Here is a 22,594-nt window from a genome sequence, read left to right as displayed (position 1 = left end):
AAAGTCATAGAGTTGTGTTGTATTGGTTAACGCCTGGTATATGGACTGTGAGACATTACTAGGTCAGTACGAATCATTTCTTACTGGTATTCTAGTCTCACTACAAACTAACTGGTTACTGACTTCTTGGTGTAGATTGTCTGTACAAACCAGTTCTAGCACCAATGGCATAGAGTTGTGTTGTTTGGCTTAAAGCCTGGGATATGAAATGTGAGACATTACTAGGTCAGTACAAATCATTTCTTACTGTTTCCCAAGTCTCACTACAAACTAAGTGTTCATTTACTTCTTGATGGAGATTGTCTGTACAAACCAGTTCTAGCACCAATGTCATAGAGTTGTGTTGTTTGGCTACAAGCCTGGGATATGAAATGTAAGACATTACTAGGTCAGTACAAATCATTTTTTACTGGTATTCTAGTCTTACTACAAACTAACTGGTTACTGACTTCTTGATGGAGATTGTCTTTAAGAACCAGTTCTAGCACCAATGGCATAGAGTTGTGTTGTTTGGTTTAAAGCCTGGAATATGATATGTGAGACATTACTAGGTCAGTATGAATCATTTCTTACGGGTATTCTAGTCTTACTACAAACTTACTGGTTATTGATTTCTTGATGTAGATTGTCTGTACAAACCAGTTCTAGCACCAATGGCATAGAGTTGTGTTGTTTGGCTTAAAGCCTGGGATATGAAATGTGAGACATTACTAGGTCAGTAAGAATCATTTCTTACTGTTTCCAAAGTCTCACTACAAACTAACTGGTTACTGACTTCTTGATGGAGATTGTCTGTAAGAACCAGTTCTAGCACCAATGGCATAGAGATGTGTTGTTTGGTTTCAAGCCTGGGATATGCAATGTGAGACATTACTAGGTCAGTACGAATCATTTCTTACTGTTTTCCAAGTCTCACTTCAAACTAACTGGTTACTGACTTCTTGGTGTAGATTGTCTGTACAAACCAGTTCTAGCACCAATGGCATAGAGTTGTGTTGTTTGGCTTAAAGCCTGGGATATGAAATGTGAGACATTACTAGGTCAGTACGAATCATTTCTTACTGTTTCCCAAGTCTCACTACAAACTAAGTGTTCATTTACTTCTTGATGGAGATTGCCTGTACAAACCAGTTCTAGCACCAATGGCCTAGAGTTGTGTTGTATCGCTTAAAGCCTGGTATATGGACTGTGAGACATTACTAGGTCAGTACGAATCATTTCTTACTGGTATTCTAGTCTCACTACAAACTAACTGGTTACTGACTTCTTGATGTAGATTGTCTGTACAAACCAGTTCTAGCACCAATGACATAGAGTTGTGATGTTTGGCTTAAAGCCTGGGATATGAAATGTGAGACATTACTAGGTCAGTTCAAATCATTTCTTACTGGTATTCTAGTCTCACTACAAACTACATGGTTACTGACTTCTTGATTGAGATTGTCTGTAAGAACCAGTTCTGGCACCAATGGCATAGAGTTGTGTTGTTTAGCTTAATATGAAATGTGAGACGTTACCAGGCGAGTAAGGAGCTTTTCTTACTGGTATTCAAGTCTTACTACAAAATAACTGTTGTTTGATAATATTTTGAATGCTTATTAAATAATTTTATCCCCACATTTTTCGGAGAAAAAGTGGGGATATTGTATTGATGTGCGTCTGTCCGTCCGTCCTGACCACCTTCTTCTCCTACACTATTAGCACAAGAACCTTGAAACTTACGTACATGGTAGCTATGAACATATGTGCGACGGTGACAGTGAGGGAATTTTGATCTGACCCCTGGGTCAAAAGTTATGGGGGTTGGGGCGGGCCGGGTCAGAGATTTTCACTTATTTTTATGCCCCCCCCCCCTTCTCATGGAGCTGCACATTTTGAGTGGTTTAAGGTTAAGGTCAATGTCATCCTTCAAGGTCAAAGGTCAAAAAAACAAATCCAAGGGAAGTAATAAGCTTTAAAGGGAGGTTAGTAAATAACATGCCAAATGATATAAAAAAAATAAATAAATCAAAGTGGAGCATAGAGTTACACAGTAGTGGCGCAGAGATGTATTTAGTATTCAATTGTTTGTGTTAACTCATCTGTGAAATGGTTTTTCAATTTGTGCAATTACAATTTTAGACTCATTACTGAAAATTTGTCAAAGTGTTTGGGAAAAATGTGAGAAACAATTTAAAGCAAGATGGACTTTGAACAGGCACATCAAAGACAGACATGAAATTCAACATATTCATTGTTGTGTACAAGATTGTGATAGAAAATTTCTGAGATGCTAATATTTAGTCAACCATTTAACCTCAAAACATAACTTTTCCAAAACAGAAGCAAGAAGATTGGCTATAAGAGAGCATGTTCAGTCATCTCATAAGTCATTCCAATTAGGATGACATGTACATAATTGACTACAGTGAAGTTGATTCATTATTAGATTTGTTAGGAGAGCAGGATGAGGAGGAGAAATTAGGGTATAGATTTTAATGTCATAAATACTGACCTGTTATCGTATGCTTATACTTTCCAAGGGGAAATAACTCATCCGGAATTTTAACTGGGAATCCGCCACCTCAATACCGTAATACAGGCCAGGTTAAACATAGTGCAATGCAACCTAGCCAAAAATCGGTAACCAACCCTCAATATTCTTTCCGGATCAACCAGGTGTATACGTGTCTTTTACGGCTCTGAATTAAAATATTGTTTTTCACTTGGTTGATTGGGGTTTTGAATAGATAAATTGTGTTATTTATCTTTTTATTTCTCATTCGGATTAATTTGTGTGGATTTAATGGATTTTGTTTCATTTGTAAAAGGTAAGCCATGCTTGTTTTTATCGAACAATGGTTTATTTCTACCATGCTGGGTGTTTTCAGGCGCGAACGACCACGTGCAAAACGTGCTCTTCTAATACATTGCTAGAACGTGCAAAGCATGTTCTTCTAATGTGTTACGAGATCGTGCAAAGCGTGTTCTTCTATTGACAGATTGTTTATCATTTGCCATTGTGTGCAATAATGATTTTAACGTTCCGTATGACAATCTAATTGATCGTCATTTTATTTTTCATCTGTTTTGAATTAAACTTTTGTTTAATTTATGATCTACGGCAGTATTATTATAATTTTCATTATGGTCAAATAATGATTTTATGTGCCGTATGATAATCTGGTCTGTGACCAGTTTATGGTTGAATATGCTTTGCTCTTGTTTTTCATATATTCGACTACATGATGGTCGCAGAAACAAGAGTGGATAAATACCCGGTGACTTCGCAGATCATGGATGATAGTTGCAGTATCAGTCACCGGGTATCGGGCACGATCGCGACCGTACTATGCTAAGTCTCTTAGACAGTCGGTCAACATCAGACCATATGGCGACACCCGTCAGCCGGTCTTTGCCCGATGGCATTGGTCAAGGACATCGACCAATGCCGGACCATTTGGCATCCGCCATACGGTCATTATCCGGTGACAACACTGGTCATGATATGACCGGTACGTCACCGGGGACGTTGATCACGGACCATTGATCGACGTCTGACCGGCCGGTCCGGTCACCGGTCATGTCACCGGTCCGGTCCGGTCATTGATCACCGGTCCGGTCACCGGTCCGGTCCGGTCACCGGTCATGTCACCGGTCCGGTCCGGTCACCGGTCCAGTCCGGTCACCGGTCCGGTCCGGTCACCGGTCCGGTCATTGATCACCGGTCCGGTCCGGTCACCGGTCCGGTCCGGTCACCGGTCATGTCACCGGTCCGGTCACCGGTCATGTCACCGGTCCGGTCCGGTCACCGGTCCGGTCCGGTCACCGGTCCGGTCATTGATCACCGGTCCGGTCACCGGTCATGTCACCGGTCATGTCACCGGTCCGGTCACCGGTCATGTCACCGGTCCGGTCCGGTCACCGGTCATGTCACCGGTCCGGTCATGTCAACGGTCCGGTCCGGTCACCGGTCCGGTCATTGATCACCGCTCCGGTCACCGGTCAACAGTCATCAGTTAGGCCTGCCACCGATAACACCAGTCACCGGTCAAGAAGAAGAACTCGGTCTTCTTCATTGAATTATTCTCCTATTCTTCGTTGAATACATCGTCTTCATCAAGGATTAGACATCGGACACGCTCTTCTTCGTCGAGCAGTTCTCATCGTCGCGGCTCTCGTAAGCGATCACGTCGTCACTCACGGAGACGTTATTCTAGAAGATCTCGGTCTCATCGCAGCCGATCCACATCTCGGCCGATCCAGATCTCGACATCGCAGGAAACGAGGACGTCGTCAACCTTCACGTAGACATCAGCGGACTGCATTGAGCACCACTGGATATTTATCGAACATACCTCTCCTTCATTGAGCAGTTCTCGGCGTTGATACGCTCGTAAGCGATCATGTCAATGCTCACGGAGACAATATTGTAGATGACAATATTTCCAGCGTAGCCGAACAATATTTCGGCATCGAAGTTATATGGATGTCGCCACTTCTCACGTAGGCGTTAATGAACCTACTGGTCATATCGACGTTCTCCATTTTATTCCTTTAGGAATATCATGTCTCCATTCCACGTGTGATGGTTCTTCTAATGGCATCCACACATGTTGCAGTCACCGAGCCGTAGTTGTATACGAACACTAGTTCGTTTAACATTCAGGCTTCGGGATAAGCTGTTCTTTTCTCCACTACGACTACAAGGACACTTATGCCTATTAATACTGATAATCTACCGTTGTTTTCCGGTTAACATTATCAGATGACTTCGTGGATGGTCATTCTTCTGCACCAGATATTTCCATTCTGACGCAGTTATATTATACCGGTCCCGATCACCGGACATCGGTCACCATTCATCGGTCATATCACCGATCACTGATCACCGGTCAGAATAAGTGATGTCTCATCGCCATCGGATTGGATTTTTTTTTTTTTTTTTTTTTTTTTTTTTTTGGCATGATCTTCTTTTCCGAGCAGTGCTTGACATTGATAACAGACCATATGGATTCCACCATTTTTCGGTCTTTAACTGGTAACGTCACCGGTCATATTATGACTGGTCCGTTCACCGGGCTACAGTTACCGGTCATTGACCGGTCCGGTTCGGTCACCACTTACCAATTACCGGTATTCCACTGTGTTTTCATCGGTCAATTTTTAGTATCACGGGTATCGTCTACATTACATAGTTGTATACCCCTGGCTATGATTGTATTGAATACTATATTTTATGGATTCAACAATCTACATGACTTTTTGTGTTTTTCAATACTGATTTTCTACTGGCGACGGTCACCAAATCATGCTATATCTGTTATTTGTACTTCTATCTCAACCGGCTACATGCAGACTACTGGTCTTGCAGATAGATCGGCTGAAGTGGGCTCGGAGATTAGCATTGAGGTCGAACATTACTATTTGACCTCTATTAATTTATGTTCGAGACCCGAAGGATGAATTGTTTTAACCGCCTTTACCTGTCGGCTACAGACTTTGCAGTCAGTGTCACGGAACAGTTGGGACACATTAATGACGCTAGCAGGATTAGCAAGACGACATTTGTATCGACTTCTGCTTTTCTATTGCTCCTACGGCAGTGCATATTTTCAAGCTACTGGAATCAACAAGAGTTCTGATACATAGGATTGCCTATCAGATTGACCGCATAGCGGCTACAGTCTTGTAGATGGCTTAGGACCTATTGAACTCAGATATTAGATCCTAGGATCTGGAGGGACCTCATCTTAAAGTTATTCTTCTATTACACTTCTGGCCATAACAGGCCGTCTTCCTATAACTGGTCGTATTCCTTTCGGAATTCGTCTAGGTTAGAAGTCTTGAAGTAAATGGATTAATCAAGTCAGAATTTAAGACTTCCATGCATTCTACCGGCAAGCGTGGACCCGCTTAAGGTTACCCCTAGGGTTTTCACCTTTTTCTGCCATCACACCTCCGATTCCGGAGGTACCACTATCAATCATATTTCCGTACTTCGCAAATCGATGACTTCGCGACCTGTATTATCCAGGATTTTAAAGGCGCCTGTTATTGGTTCAAGAAGAGGCTATATTCTGTAGATAGGTCATTAACTTATAAGTGTTAAACACTGTCCTATTCTACCAATTTTCAAGTGTGTTTGGAGTGGGAAAGTTCGGCTTGCCGTGGTTTCTTTGCCCACCCATCCTTGACAAATGGTTCCGGTCACCGGTCGGTATTTACCGGTCCGGTCACCGGTCCTTCTGCTGAGACGTCTTTTCTTACGTCCGTTTCAGCTTTATTTTTAAGATAATTGTATTAATCTCGGGATTATTTAATGACACAGATTTCCATCTTTTTGTCATTATTTACCACTATTCAGTGGTGTCTAGACTAGAAGATTATCTTGGCAAGAATATAGTTTATTCTACCACAACCTTCCTTACATCTTATACAGATGTGAGCAGATAAGGTTATGGACGATCACATAGAACAACATATCTTTATTTTCTCAATTATGTGGTATCCTAACGAATATCACCTGCACATCTACATCTTGAAAAGCGAAAATTCTTTTTAGCTGTTTTTCATTTACAACACATTTTCACGATTCCTTTGTGATGGTTTCAACTATCACACATCGGTCGTGGTTTACTTACAGACACGGAGGTGGTCATATTATCACTCCTTGTAACTGGAAATCAGGAACTTATTCGTTCTTTGCAAGAACAACAAATTTTCTCTATCGTCTTTCTCATACCAGTTCGTCTCAACGCCCTGTTGGACCTTTTGTCCTGCAGTTCTTTCTTTCGAATTATTTTTCCGTTGGGTTCAATAATGTAATCGCGCATGCGCGGCAGTGAAGTTGCAGACGAATTGCATGGTGTACATAGTATATCAAAGAATGTTGTTTATCATCAAACGCTAGTTATTAGCGTTATGCGATCGTATATCGCAGTGTATACCGGTATGCTGAACAACGTCAACAATGCAGTTCACAGAAATCGATCCAGCAGGGTGTGCGATTGTTATACATTCGTTCATTGACATAAACTGGAATATCTTGCCTTCTTGGTGAGTTTTTGCAATAACTGAGTTTTTGCCATAATTTCATGAAATATACGTAATGAACCATGGGATTATGGTTCTACCACCTTTTAAGTCTCCTGTACAATTATTTTCAGGAAACTTCTTCACAGGTCAAATATCATATCTCACTGAGACATATTTTTACTGATCCAAACATGTGCCACTTCATGTCTGGCCATTAATAACTTTTAGTTATCTCTACAGAAGAACGTTTTTCTGTTAGAGTTTCAATCCTTGTTACTTGTGCAAGGATAATTCCATCAGAACTGTATAAAGGTTCTATGGAAATTCATTTTTTACTGGGTAATTGAGAGCATAGTTATTACCTTAATCACTCTGCTAGATACATAGAGGTTTTTCTCATCTTTTTCTTGATGATAAGAAATTTGTTCTTTTCTTCATCAAAGGATAGAGATTATGCTTTCGTATACCTTGTTTTGTGTAAGTCATCGCAACTCTGTGCTGTCTTACCTATTTTGGAACTGATCCAAACTATGGAACGTCAACACTATGTTTTTCGTTCCTTTACCTTCTGAAGCGGTTTTGACTTGTGTAACATGTTGGGATGCTTAATGAGCTCCCTATGAACCTTTTTCATCAGGCTTATTAACAGTTCCAATATAATTTTAAGACGGTTTTCCTTCTTATTATGGCTTTTACCATACGGAGAAGTGAAATTCATGCTTTTTCTGTTGAATACGACCAATTCCAGTTGGATCTATTGTCGTTTTCACTTTGTTGTGTCAGCCAGGATTCCTTGCTTAATATCAAGTCCTCTATATGGCTTCTACCTTCAAGTTTCCAAGTTTTCTTAAACTGGTAGTCATGAAGATGAGGATAAACTTCTTTGGGCAATCAGGGCTTTGAAGTTCTATCTCAGCAGTGTTAGTCAGAAGTCCATTCGAGGTTCTCAAAGACACTCTTCATTTCCCCAAAAAAAGGGGGGGGAGATGTGTCTGCGGCTTCTATTTCTCGGGGTTAGACCTCGACTAAGGAAAGTTAATCTTATCCTATCTAAGGATTCATTCCTTTTTAGGATCTGACCGCATGAATTAAGAGCTCTGTCTGTTTTGTGGGCATATATTAATCACACCCCACTTTTTGACGTGCTCTAAGCTGTTTACTGGAGGAATCCGACCACCTTGTCATCTTTTTATCTTCGTTTTCTGAAGTGCCAACAATACAATTTGTATACGTTTGGGCTTGTTGTGGTTTCACTAACGGTAGTGTCTTCTTTACGACATAGACATATTACTCTGTCCGAGAAGTCATAATTAATACCGTTTTAACGAAGATTACTTGATATCATTAGCTGATAACCCTGTTTATGGGTTCTACTGTGTTGGGAAAATATATACGAACCTTCCCACCGCAGCTGCAAAATCAGCATACGATAACAGGTCAGTATTTATGACATTAAAACAAATTTTTAAAATAAAATTCATTTTAATTATTAAATACTTACCTGTTATCGGTAAGTCCCACCTCCCACCCCGCTATTCGATTAATATTTTTGTATATATATTGAAAGAATATTGAGGGTTGGTTACCGATTTTTGGCTAGGTTGCATTGCACTATGTTTAACCTGGCCTGTATTACGGTATTGAGGTGGCGGATTCCCAGTTAAAATTCCGGATGAGTTATTTCCCCTTGGAAAGTATAAGCATACGATAACAGGTAAGTATTTAATAATTAAAATGAATTTTATTTTAAAAATTTGTTTTCACTCATTTTTTAGGTTATTTTACATTAACTTCTTCATTTGTACATTGAATTACTTCAAATTTATACTGAACATCTCTTATGACAATACGGTCACTTTCAACTATGCATGGCCCCATTACCAACCCTGGGGCGCCCCTGTGGCAAACATGCGGCGTGGGGATACGCGTCAGCCTCTGCCGCGCGATTTCTAGTTATTTTTGCAATGCTTGCTAGGCCATAATTGCATCATTTATGCTATTGTGGGATTAGATAGACAATTTGTTTGATATTGTTTGAACTTTACATTGATCTAGTTTTTGACGAAGAGTTATTCTAATAGGCCAACTAATAGATACTGACATCAGCGTTTATTGAACCCAGCATCTTATATATAAAACTAAACTTACTGAACTAAGAAAAATAAATAAATAAACTTACAAGGAAATATTGCGGCCAAGCTTACTTAAATTCTAAAATACTACATACATATTTAAATTTCTTGAATAAATGACCAGCATTTAGGGACAGAATGTGACCACAGCATTGTGGTATGTTTCAGGCGGATCTAGATGGTGACCGCTTCATGGAAGACTTGAAGAATAATGTCCAGAGTCAGCGAGCATTTGATGCAATAGTCAGAATCAGAACAAGTCAAGGTAGGTCTACCCTCCACTCCACACACACATTTTTATACACCCACAAACGAAGTTTGGGGGGTATATAGGAGTGAGCTTGTCTGTCGGTCAGTCGGTCTGTAGGTCCGTTTTAAGTGTCAGCTCTCTAATTCAAGTTGTTTTCATCCGACCTTCACCAAACTTGATCAGATGTTGTATCTAGATGTCTAGTGTTTTTTATAAAAATAGAAATAAAATAAAAATAAATTGTTTAAGTGTTCTTTTTACCCTTGCATATTCATTTTATTTTGAATTATAGTAAACCAGAGTAATGTTTTGTCTCATTATTATAACTTTTCAAAGTAATTATTGAAGCAGTATTTCTCAGTTAAGTTCTATCTTTCCCTTAAACAATCATATTATTTCTTAATAAACAAAACTTATAATTATGTCTGATCACCAAGTTATATCCTCATTTGGTTGATCGGAAAGGGAATAGCTGCAGATATACAAGTGTTAGTGTGGTAAATAAATCAATTTTAAATTTCAAAAGTAAAAAATTATATGTATATTGTGAAAATTTGGTTTTAATGCACAAGTGTTTAATAGCTAGACATAGTGGAACAAGTCTTACTCCACTATTTACAAAATGAATCAATGGCCTAAGGACATATGGCCTAGAAAATATGCACATATGGCTTAGAAAAAGTGATTCCATTTTTCCTTGTATTTGCTCCAATAAAATATACTAAATTTATGAAAGAAAATTTGTCATAATAAGACAAACAAAAGAATTCTTTAATAAATATAAGGTAGCCTTGCTCTTTTACAAAAGCTTCCCAGGAAAAGATGCTAAATATTCAAACTAAAAAATAAATAAATTGTAGTGTGCATGGTGTCATTATATAAAGTATAGCAAATTATTTTAACTGATGATATAACAAAATTATTTATACATATCTGTAAAACTTGCATTTACAGGAATTCGACCAGTTGATTTTCTTGGTAACTTCTACATGTCTAATACAACGGATGTGGAAATGTGTGCTATAGACAGTAACCAGGCATTGGCCGTTGAGATTAAACACGACGATAAACTCAGTGAGCAGGACGGTGCTTATATACAGGTTGCCACATTGTTCACAAGTGTGAGCGGACAGCGACGGTTACGCGTCCACAATCAAGCACTCAACTGTTGTTCCCAGCTTGCCGACTTGTTCCGCAACTGTGAACTGGATACTTTAGTGAACTATATGTCAAAATTAGGTGAGTACGAGATATTTAGAGAAAATTTTCTATGTGAACATAAGTGTGTGTTTAAAGTATGCCGAATTGAAGATTAAGGCTTTAAACCAGGTTGTATGTTAGGACCTTTTAAGTGGGCTGGGTTTTTCTCTCTGTACGTCTGGCTGTTCAAGATGCGGAGGTTATATACCTCGTTATGTAAATTCTACAAGTAGCGCTGATGAAGCATATCTAGTTTCGCAAGCGGAGCAGAAATCAGTGGTATAGATATAAACTTATTTGAAAGAGTATGTAAATTCTACTGCTAGAGCACGTGTAACACATCTTTACACTTGCTTTCATACATAATATTAGGGTTTACGTGTAAAATGAAGTTTTCACGTTCTCAAAGTTGAACAGACACATGTATACTGAGTGACAAAAAATATTAGTTATAATCTGCCCTTCTTTTTCATATCATTTTGCAAAGTTGCTTTTTGTAAGGAATTAATGCAAAAAATTAACAATTATACGAGTTCTGATGCATACAAATTGACGTATTTACACAACTCAAATGGAAAATGTCATTTGAACATGACTTGACGACAAACACTAAATGATCTATAAAATCGATATTTTTGAGTAACATTACTTCTCATCATGTTGTTTATTGGGTAGTACTAAAAACTACATTAAGTGTCTTTTCCTTTGCTAATTATATTCCAATATGGTATATATTTCAAAGTATGTATGGTTTTGCTTCAGCAATTCGAAACATATTAAACAAGAGTCCTAGAGAAACGCGGGAGCATATAATGAATGAGGTAGCACAGATCCTGGCCTGCTATCGAAAAAATTGTGCCAGTCCATCGTCAGCCGGGCAGCTCATACTGCCCGAGTGTATGAAACTGCTGCCACTGTATGGCAACTGTGTGATCAAGAATGATGGAATCCAAGGAGGTAAGTTGGACAATGGGTAGCTCATGTTCTGCAGAATGAAGTAGAGAGTGTATGTGTGTGTGGAGGGGGGGGGGGGGGGGGGGGGGTCTGCAGTATAATATCCTAGAAATGAAGTAGAGAGTGTGTGTGGGGGGGGTCTGCAGTATAATATCCTAGAAATGAAGTAGAGTGTGTGTGTGTGGGGGGGGTCTGCAGTATAATATCCAAGAAATGAAAGTAGAGAGGTAGAGTGTGTGTGTGTGTGGGGGGGGGGGGGGGGGGTCTGCAGTATAATATCCTAGAAATGAAGTAGAGAGTGTGTGTGGGGGGGTCTGCAGTCTAATATCCTAGAAATGAAGTAGAGAGTGTGTGTGTGGGGGTCTGCAGTATAATATCCTAGAAATGAAGTAGAGAGTGTGTGGGGGGGGGGGGGGGGGGGTTCTGCAGTATAATATCCTAGAAATGAAGTAGAGAGTGTATGTGTGTGGGGGGGGGGGGTCTGCAGTATAATATCCTAGAAATGAAGTAGAGTGTGTGGGGGGGGGGGTGCAGTATAATATCCTAGAAATAAAGTCGAGAGTGTGTGGGGGGTCTGCAGTATAATATCCTAGAAATGAAGTAGAGTGTGTGTGTGGGGGGGGGGGGGGTCTGCAGTATAATATCCTAGAAATGAAGTAGAGAGTGTGTGGGGGGGTCTGCAGTATAATATCCTAGAAATGAAGTAGAGAGAGTGTGTGTGCGGGGGGGTCTGCAGTATAATATCCTAGAAATGAAGTAGAGAGTGTGTGTGTGTGTGGGGGGGGTCTGCAGTATAATATCCTAGAAATGAAGTAGAGTGTGTGTGTGGGGGGGGGGGGGTCTGCAGTATAATATCCTAGAAATGAAGTAGAGAGTGTGTGGGGGGTCTGCAGTATAATATCCTAGAAATGAAGTAGAGAGTGTGTGTGGGGGGGTCTGCAGTATAATATCCTAAAAAATGAAGTAGAGAGTGTGTGTGTGGGAGGCTCTGCAGTATAATATCCTAGAAATGAAGTAGAGTGTGTGTGGGGGGGGGGTCTGCAGTATAATATCCTAGAAATGAAGTAGAGAGTGTGTGTGTGTGGGGGGGTCTGCAGTATTATATCCTAGAAATGAAGTAGAGTGTGTGTGTGGGAGGGGGTCTGCAGTATAATACCTAGAAATGAAGTAGAGTGTGTGTGTGGGGGGGGGGGTCTGCAGTATAATATCCTAGAAATGAAGTAGAGAGTGTTTGTGTGGAGGGGGGGGTTAAAGAATTCACCCTTGACATCTGTCTGTCAGCGTTTCTGTGGACACAAACTTGACTTTCTTAGTACTTAAAATTGTTTAACGTACAATATTTAAACAAGCTTGCATGATTCCTTATGATATCTAGGTGCTTATATGCAGCTTTTATTATCCAATGTTAATACTTGCTAGATGTCTGCCCCCTTTTTTGAACTTACAATTTCTATTACAACTTGCTACATAAAACGACATGGAGCGTGGAAGAGGGGGACGAGGGTGTAATTTGCTACTGTGACAAGCTCTCGTTGATACAGGGGCGTGTAGTACTTAGTTCTAGTGTTATAGATCATTGTTTGATTATATTCGTAGATTTTTAATACATATGTGTTGTTACATTATGTGAACATAATAATTATATCCAGTACAACTAATTATTTGTATTTGTCTGAACAACATCAATTACATAGGAGGGAATCATAAGATAGAGCTTAACAAATACAGCATTTTAAAAACAAATATGATGTATAAAGATATTTAAATTTTCATTATTTTTGATTGATATATAATTATGTAATTGTAGAAACCTGTGTACTGGAGACGGTTACCCTATGAAATGATGTATAAAATATCTTACAATGCTGAACACAATTTCACTGTTGAAAAGCTTTAAACATGTTGCTGTAGGTCAGGAGATTTCTACTGATGACCGCAGTTACCTGATGCATCTCATCAACTCCATGGATGTAAAGTCATCATGTGCATTCTTCTATCCTAGACTTATACCTCTGGTATGTGTAGTAGATATTGGGTCACTTGGTTTGCACATTTCAACAAAGTAAGCAACATTCATCTAAGCTAAATTGACTGAATTTTTCAAGTATGAGGATAAAAAAGCATGAGAAACTCTGCAAATACTTATTTAAAAAATCAAATAGAAATAAAAGTAAATAGTTGCCTATAGTCTGCTGCATTGACTGTTGATATTTCAGCACACTCTTGAGCCTACTGGTACAGACATGCCTACAGCTCTGAGGTGCTCGGCTGAGAGACTACAGGATAACGGAGTCTACCTGCTGGGTACGTGGAGTGATTATAACAAAACTCAACTGTTATAAAATGTGTGTGAGTGTGTGTGTGTTTGGAATAGGGAGTTTTTTTTTTATAGGGTTTTAAACAGATTTTCATGAAACTAGGTGTAAATGCGCTAATATAAGATCTTTACTAACATACATGTCAAAGTTATTATAAGTTCACAGGTGTTCATATGTGTTTTCAGAGAATGGTGTTTCGATGTTTATGTGGATTGGCCATAAGGTTGACCCAGACTGGATCCAGAAGATGTTCGGTGTACAGAGCGCAGCTCAGATTGACATTGACAAGGTCTGTGAGGGGACGTCTTGAGACTCCTTGTAATTTATTAGACCAATCTGACATGGATTGAAACGTCTGAAAAATATTGAGACAATGTCAGACACCGTGTCAGAGGAAAAATAAAAAAGTTTGTTAGTAACAAGTATGCTTGTGTGACAGATTGGCCCAAATGTCTAACAGGATCTTAACCTACAGTAATAAGACCATGTGAATGACAGGCTCCTCAGATGATCACATAAATGGGGAATTGCATCTAATCCTTTTTCTGACCTAGTTGATACAAAAGACCTAATGGTTATTTGAAGTGTGTATGTATATGTCCGTGGCACTGTATGTGGTGTCCATTTGCAAGCCCCTCAGCTATGTATGAAACTATGAATATTTCACAGTTTTCAACAACAACTCTTTAAATGTTCATCTGAAATCACAGCCATTTTATCTAAGTTGTTCCATCACCATGTTGGTGATTTCAGTTCCGTCTACTGGAGCTGGAGAATGACGTGTCTCACAGAGTGCGTCAGGTGGTACAGATGGTGCGTGCACAGAGGAACAGATACATGAAGGTAGGGGCTTCTATGCTTGTATCCTTTATAGTTACCTTCAGTTTTGAGACTTTAAGGCCTCACCGCTTCAAACAAGCTAAGTTTCAACTTACAATATTTACAAAAAAGATGCTTTTAAGATTTTTTGAGCTTTGATTTCTCATTGGTTGAATGTGTAGGATTGAGACAAAATTCTAGTCTGAGAATGTTTTGTAGTCATGAGGCCTGGTATAAAAGGCAAACTATTTACATTGTGGTCCTTGTATGTTTAAATAAATTAATGAAGGAGATTGGCAATTTAACAGGCCAGTCTATTTCATTGGGGAAATTTAACAGGCCAGTCTATTTCATTGGGGGAAATTTAACAGGCCAGTCTATTCCATTGGGGGAAATTTAACAGGCCAGTCTATTTCATTGGGGAAATTTAACAGGCCAGTCTATTTTATTGGGGAAATTTAACAGGCCAGTCTATTTCATTGGAGCAATTTAACAGGCCAGTCTATTTCATTGGAGCAATTTAACAGGCCAGTCTATTTCATTGGGGCAATTTAACAGGCCAGTCTATTTTATTTGGGCAATTTAACAGGCCATTCTATTTTATTGGGGCAATTTAACAGGCCAGTCTCTTTCAATTGGAGCAATTTAACAGGCCAGTCTATTTCATTGGAGCAATTTAACAGGCCAGTCTATTTCATTGGGGAAATTTAACAGGCCAGTCTATTTTATTGGGGAAATTTAACAGGCCAGTCTATTTCATTGGAGCAATTTAACAGGCCATTCTATTTCATTGGAGCAATTTAACAGGCCAGTCTATTTTATTTGGGCAATTTAACAGGCCATTCTATTTTATTGGGGCAATTTAACAGGCCAGTCTCTTTCAATTGGAGCAATTTAACAGGCCAGTCTATTTCATTGGGGCAATTTAACAGGCCAGTCTATTTCATTGGGGCAATTAAACAGGCCAGTCTATTTCATTGGGGAAATTTAACAGGCCAGTCTATGTCATTGGTGCCATTTGTTTGAGGTTTGTGCCTTGCAATTTTCTTGTTTTGGAAGTTGTAGATTAAAATTTAAATAATAAATGATGCAATAGATTATTACCTTCATGCTAGGTTAAGTATTGTACTTAAAGATACATTTACATTTCTCTTTAAAAGCACAAACAAGACATTGGGTTCTAATTTGAATCTCTGACCTTTTATCATAAGGGGTCAGTAAGAAGCGTGGATACTATTGATAAAGTTATACATTAGTTCACACACATTTGTTGTGGGTTTCAGTTGACGATTGTGAGGCAGAGGGACGAGCTGGAGCGATGGTTCAACCACTTCCTGGTGGAGGACAAGAGTCAGAACGGCAGTTCCTCCTACGTGGACTTCCTGTGTCACATTCACAAGGAGATACGCACGCTGCTAAGCTAAACATTGCAAGAGGAGACATTGCTTTAATTTCATGTTAATAATTTTACAGCGAGAAATGGAAACTTGTGTGGTGATCGAAATTAGCGCCAGCCCTGTACAGATGAAAATGGGAAATCTGGCTGGATCTGAATCGGGTTTCATATAGCTGCTAATTTCGATGACTGCTTTGAATGTTTTGCTAAACACTAGGGATGAGACATCTTTTTAATGCCACATTTATATATAAGTAACAAGTTTTTAAATAAAGCTCTGCAGGCAAAAACACTTAAGATGCTTTCATTTGTGTGGAAAATGAATCGGGGGGGGGGGGGGGGGGAAGCATGTTTCAAAGATAGGGGAGTGGAAACTTTCAGATCATATGAGAAAGACATTGGGGATGCACTTAACAAAGTGATCTCCAGAGTAGAATGCGAACAGTTGTATCTGATATTGAAATATGAAGCAGATACATCATTTTCACTCTCTTCCCCAGATTCATTTCATGATACAGTACTTGCATAATTATTACATCTTGTTAAAGTGGCTTTGATAGTGAGCAAAACTCTTTATGAAGGAAGGAAGTATTATAAAAACCAATCTGTTCCAATTTATTGCCGCTTTTTATCTGTTCCAATTGGTTGCCTCTTTTTAACCAATAAATTAATATATCTTAGTGTCATAAATACCACAGTTGTGATAGCAGGTTACACCAATACTAAACATTGTTAATGTAACTCTTTGATGTTTGGTGATTGACGAGATTTTGTGATATATATATATACATGTATGTTATATAGATGTTATATAAGATTATGATAACCATACACACCTAATTGATATAAATATGTGTGTGTTCTATAAACTATGTTCAAAAGCCAAAGTTTTGTCATAAATTATGTGTGAATCAGCAATACATAATGTATAAAATAAAGAGTAGAGATTTTACATAGCATTATAGTCCTTAAGTGTTATTTTGAATCAGTTAATCACAAGTTGATGCTTTTATTCACAACTTCTTTATTGTCACATTAAAATAATTTCAAGGCCAATTCTCATTTTTACCTGGTTCATTAATTCATAGTTTCATGTGGTTAAATTTGTATAATCATTTAACAGCTTGTAGATTAACATCATATTCTCTATGCATTTTACTTCTTTACTAGCAAAATGTAATGACTAAGAATTAATTATTGACAACATCTAATAGATAGCAAACATGTACAAATCAAATTAAAATGCTACCAATGCAAAGATCATTAACAGTGTGTATTGAATTAAAGCAGAAAAGTTATTTATGGTTAAAATCCATGAAAATTGATAAACATTCTGTTGAAACGAATGTCATTTAATAATCTGATTTTCCTTTTGATCTTGAGTATATTTTCTTCACTGATAATTTTTTATTAATTTACTAGGGCTAATATTTTGGTTATTTGCTACAAGCTTTTTCTACTTATTAGTCGATTTTGTTTCACATATGTTGTATTTAAGTTATAAGTTTTCTGGCACATTTTCATTTGTTTGTGTTGGTCAGTCAAATTTATATATACATGTATATATATTGCGAACCTAACAAGTATGTCACCATTCAACGAGCATTTATTTAAAAGCAGTGGGACTTGCACGCTGCTTCATGATTAAATGTAAGATAACAGTTAATGTATTTATTTCCTTATTATGTTGCAATGCTTCTTTTTGCTTATCAAGATAGAATCTGTGTATGACTGCTAGGTGTGTATTTGTGGATGAAATGGAGTTCTGCTAAAGTTTATTATTTCTCATAAAATCAGAATTACATCTTCAAGTAAGGTAATATATTAGCCAAAAAGTACCTAGATGTTTTTATTAAAATAGTTTATACATCTGATGTTAAAAACATTGCTTAATTAACTGTCCATGTTCATTTGTAGAGAACTTAGTTTTGACTCTCAATAAGTAGAATGGATGCTGTGTACCTTGTTATGATTGTTTTTTATTATGGAAATGGAATCGATATACATTTAAATTGAAAATAAAGTATTCTTTAAATGATTATACAGTTATTTCTGTTTTATTTTGTACCAAAACAATGAATCTTTTACTATGAATCTGAATTTTATCAATGCTCTTGATTTCCTTTTTAGCTCATCTGACCACAATGTGCTCATGGTGAGCTTTTGTGATCACCTTACATCTGTTTTGTGGCGTAAACATTTGCTTTGCGTGGCCACATTTACTCTAGAGGCCACATTTATTGTGCAATCCCAATCCTTTTTTGGATGAGTTTGGAAATGGTTCTGGTTGGTTAAAAAACATGGCCGCCAGGAGGTGGGGTATTATGCTTTATATGGCGACTGTAAATCCTTGTAAAAACTATTGAGGCCACATTTATTGTCCGATCATCATGATACTTGGTCAGAAGATTTGTCCTAATGATATCTTGGACAAGATAAAAAATGGTTCAGGTTAGTTGAAAAACATGACCACCAGGAGATGGGGCATTTTTCCTTATATAGCAATATCATATATAGTAAAACCTTGTTAACACTCAAGAGGCCATATTTATTGTCCAATCTTCATGAAACTTCGTCAGAAGATTCGTCCCAATGATATCTTGGATCTATAGTAAAATCTTGTTAACACTTGAAAACTACTTTAATTAGAGAGCGGACACCATGCTCAATGTTTAAAACGCACTTAGTGACCCCGTGACCTAGTTTTTGACCTGCCATGACCCATGTTCGAACTCGGCCTATACATCTTCTAGATAAAACTTCTGACCAAGTTTGGAGAAGCTCGGATGAAAACTACTTTAATTAGAGAGCGGACACCATGCTCAATGTTTAAAACGCACTAAGTGACCCTCAAGAGGCCATATTTATTGTCCAATCTTCATGAAACTTTGTCAGAAGATTCGTCCCAATGATATCTTGGATCTATAGTAAAATCTTGTTAACACTTGAAAACTACTTTAATTAGAGAGCGGACACCATGCTCAATGTTTAAAACGCACTTAGTGACCCCGTGACCTAGTTTTTGACCCGGCATGACCCATATTCGAACTTGACCTAGACATCATCTAGATACAACATCTGACCAAGTTTGGTGAAGATCGGATGAAAACAACTTGAATTAGAGAGCGAACACTTAATACGGACCGACAGACCCACCGACAGACAAGCTCACTCCTATATACCCCCTAAACTTCGTTTGTGGGGGTATCATAAAAAAAATATAAAAAACTGGAATATAATATGATGTGCACTTACATTTCTTTAATATGCACTAATGCAGTGCATGTAGTTTACCAGTTTTACATTTTATTTTAAATGTTTACAAGATAAGTATTGATGCAAAGCATCAAAGGGCGTCGGGAATTTCAGTGTAAAAGGCACTTAATGAAGTTACATGGTACGATTTTTTTCTACTGTAAATATTAATATATTGGTCGATTATTTTAAACAAAATAGAAAAAGATACTGGTATAACCATTTTCTATGATTTTGTGCTATAACCCCCAAATAACCATTATCTTTGATTTTGTGTTGTAACTCCCAAATATTTCATAGTTCATTTTATTTACATTGGTTTCCTTTATTCTTTACTGGTATCTGTGTGCAGTTTTCATTAATGGATCAGAACTGTGTAGGTTTTAAAAAATCTGCATCTTGTAAGCGTAATTTAATATTTTTCTCAACTTCAAGGGGAGATGATTCTTAACTTATTCTTACGCTGCTCATTTATGATAGGGGTTGAGTAGTCATTGATATGAAAACACTGTAAAAGTTTGGGGAAAAAAATGAATGAAAACTGTAAATTGTATAAAGAAGCTGCATTTCACAATACTTTGAAATTCACTAAAAGATCACAATAGATTTATTGCTCCGATATTCATCATTTTAAAAAGGGTTCGAGTAATACTGATATAAAAACACTTTACAAGTATGGAAAGATTCAGACGAAAGTTGTGAAATCTTTTAAACAAGTGGAAATTGTTTATTTTGTCAAATTTGAAAGAAAAAAAATCTGGACTTATTGTCCCGATGTTTCTCATTTTAAATGAGGTAAAAATGCTCATTGATATGAATACACTGTAAGTTTGGAAAGAATCTGATGCAAAATGTTGATATAATCACCTAACCAAGCAGTTTTTCACTTTTATTTTTAAATTCAAAGAGACATAATTCTGGACTTATGGTCCGATATTGCTCATATAGAGTTTGGGTTGGGTCCTCGTTGATAAAAAAAAACCTGTGAAAGTTTGGGAACAATCGGATGAAAATTTTGGACTTCGAACAAGGATTTCAAAATTTCTCAAATTCTAAGGAAGATGACTATGGTCGGATAATGCTAAAGGGCCCATACCACCTGGATAGTAATACGTGTCACGCTCTATATGTGGTTCTTAAAAAAACTCAGAGGAGTGCTTGACTCTAGGGAAACAGGTTGCTGGGACACAGCTCCTCCTTGATACATGTAAGCCACTGCTTCCTTTATCGCAACTCATTGTTACAATCAATAATGCATGTCGCGCTTCGCGCTCTGTATGTGGTAGGGATAGGCCTATGATAGACAACCATAAAAATACATGGATAATAGATGTGTTGTTTGCATTATTTGTTAATATAAAAACACATGTATTTTTATAAGATATTTAATTGATGTAAGAAATTTTAATTAACGTTGTCACCACGTTGCATCCATTAATATTAATAAAAATGTCCAATTGTAGTAAAATGGATTTTAAATTGTCTACATAAAATAAAGCTTTATTATATTTATTAACCTGACTGAAAAAATTGTCAGCCGCTGAACTGCCGGAACCCGAATTGAACCGGGGGCCTTTAGATGAATGTTGCGTAAACAACTTCAGTCTAACACTCTCCCAACTGAGCTATTCCGGCTGGCATTCACTTATGAACTGCTATTTGGTGAAGTTGTGTATAGCGATCGTTATTATATGTCTATTAATAAACTAATACATTGTACGTTTTCGTACCACTACGCTTCCAATAAACTTGCTTACGCGATAGATCGTGAAATATCGTTCTACATTGATTCTCCACTAAATAAGCAAATTAGAAAAACCACAAAATAAATATATTTTGATTATGTTTTGTTTTTATACAAAACATTTGTTTTTATACAAAACCAGAAAATTTACGTATTTGCCCAGCCCCTGTGATCTTTCCCCTGTGATCAGTTGTGGATCAGTTATTAATTAAAACAATTAGCTTTGCATTATTGGCAACAAATGTTGTCATAAATGTAATAGGCACAAATGCAGTACTTATTTACACTAATTTACACAAAATATCACCACTATGCAAGATTTTCTTAAAACAAAAATATATACATTGATCCGTAAAATAACTTCTCCTCCCATAAGCAAAAAAAAAGCATTACATACTAGTCGTCGCCCTCCAGGGCTACGCCAATAAAGCTTAAAATTGAGCTCATATTTATCTCAAGCCTTTTTTTAAGGGTGTTATGTCAAACTCATACAGGAAGATCTAGGATCACAAAAAATACAGGATGCTGCTAGAAAGGCAAATTGGGCAGCCAGTCTTACTAGTACGGTTTTTTTATTGATTAATGACAGGTGTTTTCACATTAATTTTTAATAATCTGTCTAAACAATTAACTTGAGGGTCATACAAATTCCAATGCTACAAACCTCAGGATGTCATAAGCATGCATTTATAGTATAATACCATAAAAGCGATGCAGTTGCGTAATGTTTATAGCAATAAGGATCTGCATGTAGTGACAACTTACACACCACATGTTGTCCCAAATATTTCTGTCACAAATTTAAGTACATTATACATTTGTAGATCAGACAAACTCTACTTGTTTCCTTTTGTGCCACTTGCTGTTTTACAACTGAAATCCCAATATTATGTAAATAATCTAAGTTTGAGACACGTACCGGTACATACAAATATTGATTGATAATGCAATTTCTGTACTATTTATATTTAAGCAATACATATCATATATATATTTGTGAACAAATGTAAGGCAGCTGAGCACTTGTATTTTTTTAATTAGATTTTCAATAATAAGATTATTTTTCACTGTGCATAAGGAAAAAAAACTTATTTTGGATTTGGCTGTTATGAGAATAAAACGTTTTCTTGCAACTCAACTAAGAATTAAAGAATTACTCAATAAAGGTAAACTCCATGTTGAATCAGACGATGCATTTATTTAATTCCTAATGCATGATATAAAGATCTATCGCATAAAACTGACAAGATCTATAGATTAAAAATCGATCAATGACTAAGTTTTCAGTAGACATGTTATTGAACAAAAAAGTTTAAGTGTTATTTGGTATGTTCATTTATATAAATACACCTAAAAATCAATAAGTCAGCAGAAGTGTACAGGTGGCAATTATTACACAAGGGACCTTAGGCTGAGCTAGTTTTGGGAAAGGTCTATAGCCCTTGAATTTGCCATTGAATGTTTGCACAAATATATTAAGTTTTAAGATTGTCACCCTTATGTTGACTA

General features: G+C 37.4%; 1 protein-coding gene across 2 annotated transcripts in view; it reads left to right on the top strand.

Moving 5' to 3' along the window:
- The window catches only part of LOC127868444 (protein transport protein Sec24C-like), a 42,126-nt gene extending 24,001 nt beyond the window's left edge, over positions 1 to 18,125 (top strand). For both annotated transcript variants that reach the window (XM_052410226.1, XM_052410227.1), the window contains exons 17-24: positions 9,318 to 9,414; positions 10,354 to 10,638; positions 11,362 to 11,556; positions 13,465 to 13,568; positions 13,770 to 13,857; positions 14,057 to 14,160; positions 14,625 to 14,714; positions 15,974 to 18,125. In XM_052410226.1, the coding sequence (XP_052266186.1) occupies positions 9,318 to 9,414; positions 10,354 to 10,638; positions 11,362 to 11,556; positions 13,465 to 13,568; positions 13,770 to 13,857; positions 14,057 to 14,160; positions 14,625 to 14,714; positions 15,974 to 16,114 (1,104 nt within the window). In that variant the 3' untranslated portion in view covers positions 16,115 to 18,125. The remainder of the gene's footprint in view (positions 1 to 9,317; positions 9,415 to 10,353; positions 10,639 to 11,361; positions 11,557 to 13,464; positions 13,569 to 13,769; positions 13,858 to 14,056; positions 14,161 to 14,624; positions 14,715 to 15,973) is intronic.
- The last annotated feature ends 4,469 nt before the right edge of the window (positions 18,126 to 22,594 follow it).

Source organism: Dreissena polymorpha, chromosome 2 (genome assembly GCF_020536995.1).
Source record: "Dreissena polymorpha isolate Duluth1 chromosome 2, UMN_Dpol_1.0, whole genome shotgun sequence".
In the NCBI taxonomy this organism is placed as follows: Eukaryota; Metazoa; Mollusca; class Bivalvia; order Myida; family Dreissenidae; genus Dreissena; species Dreissena polymorpha.
This window is presented reverse-complemented; position numbering and strand designations above follow the sequence as displayed.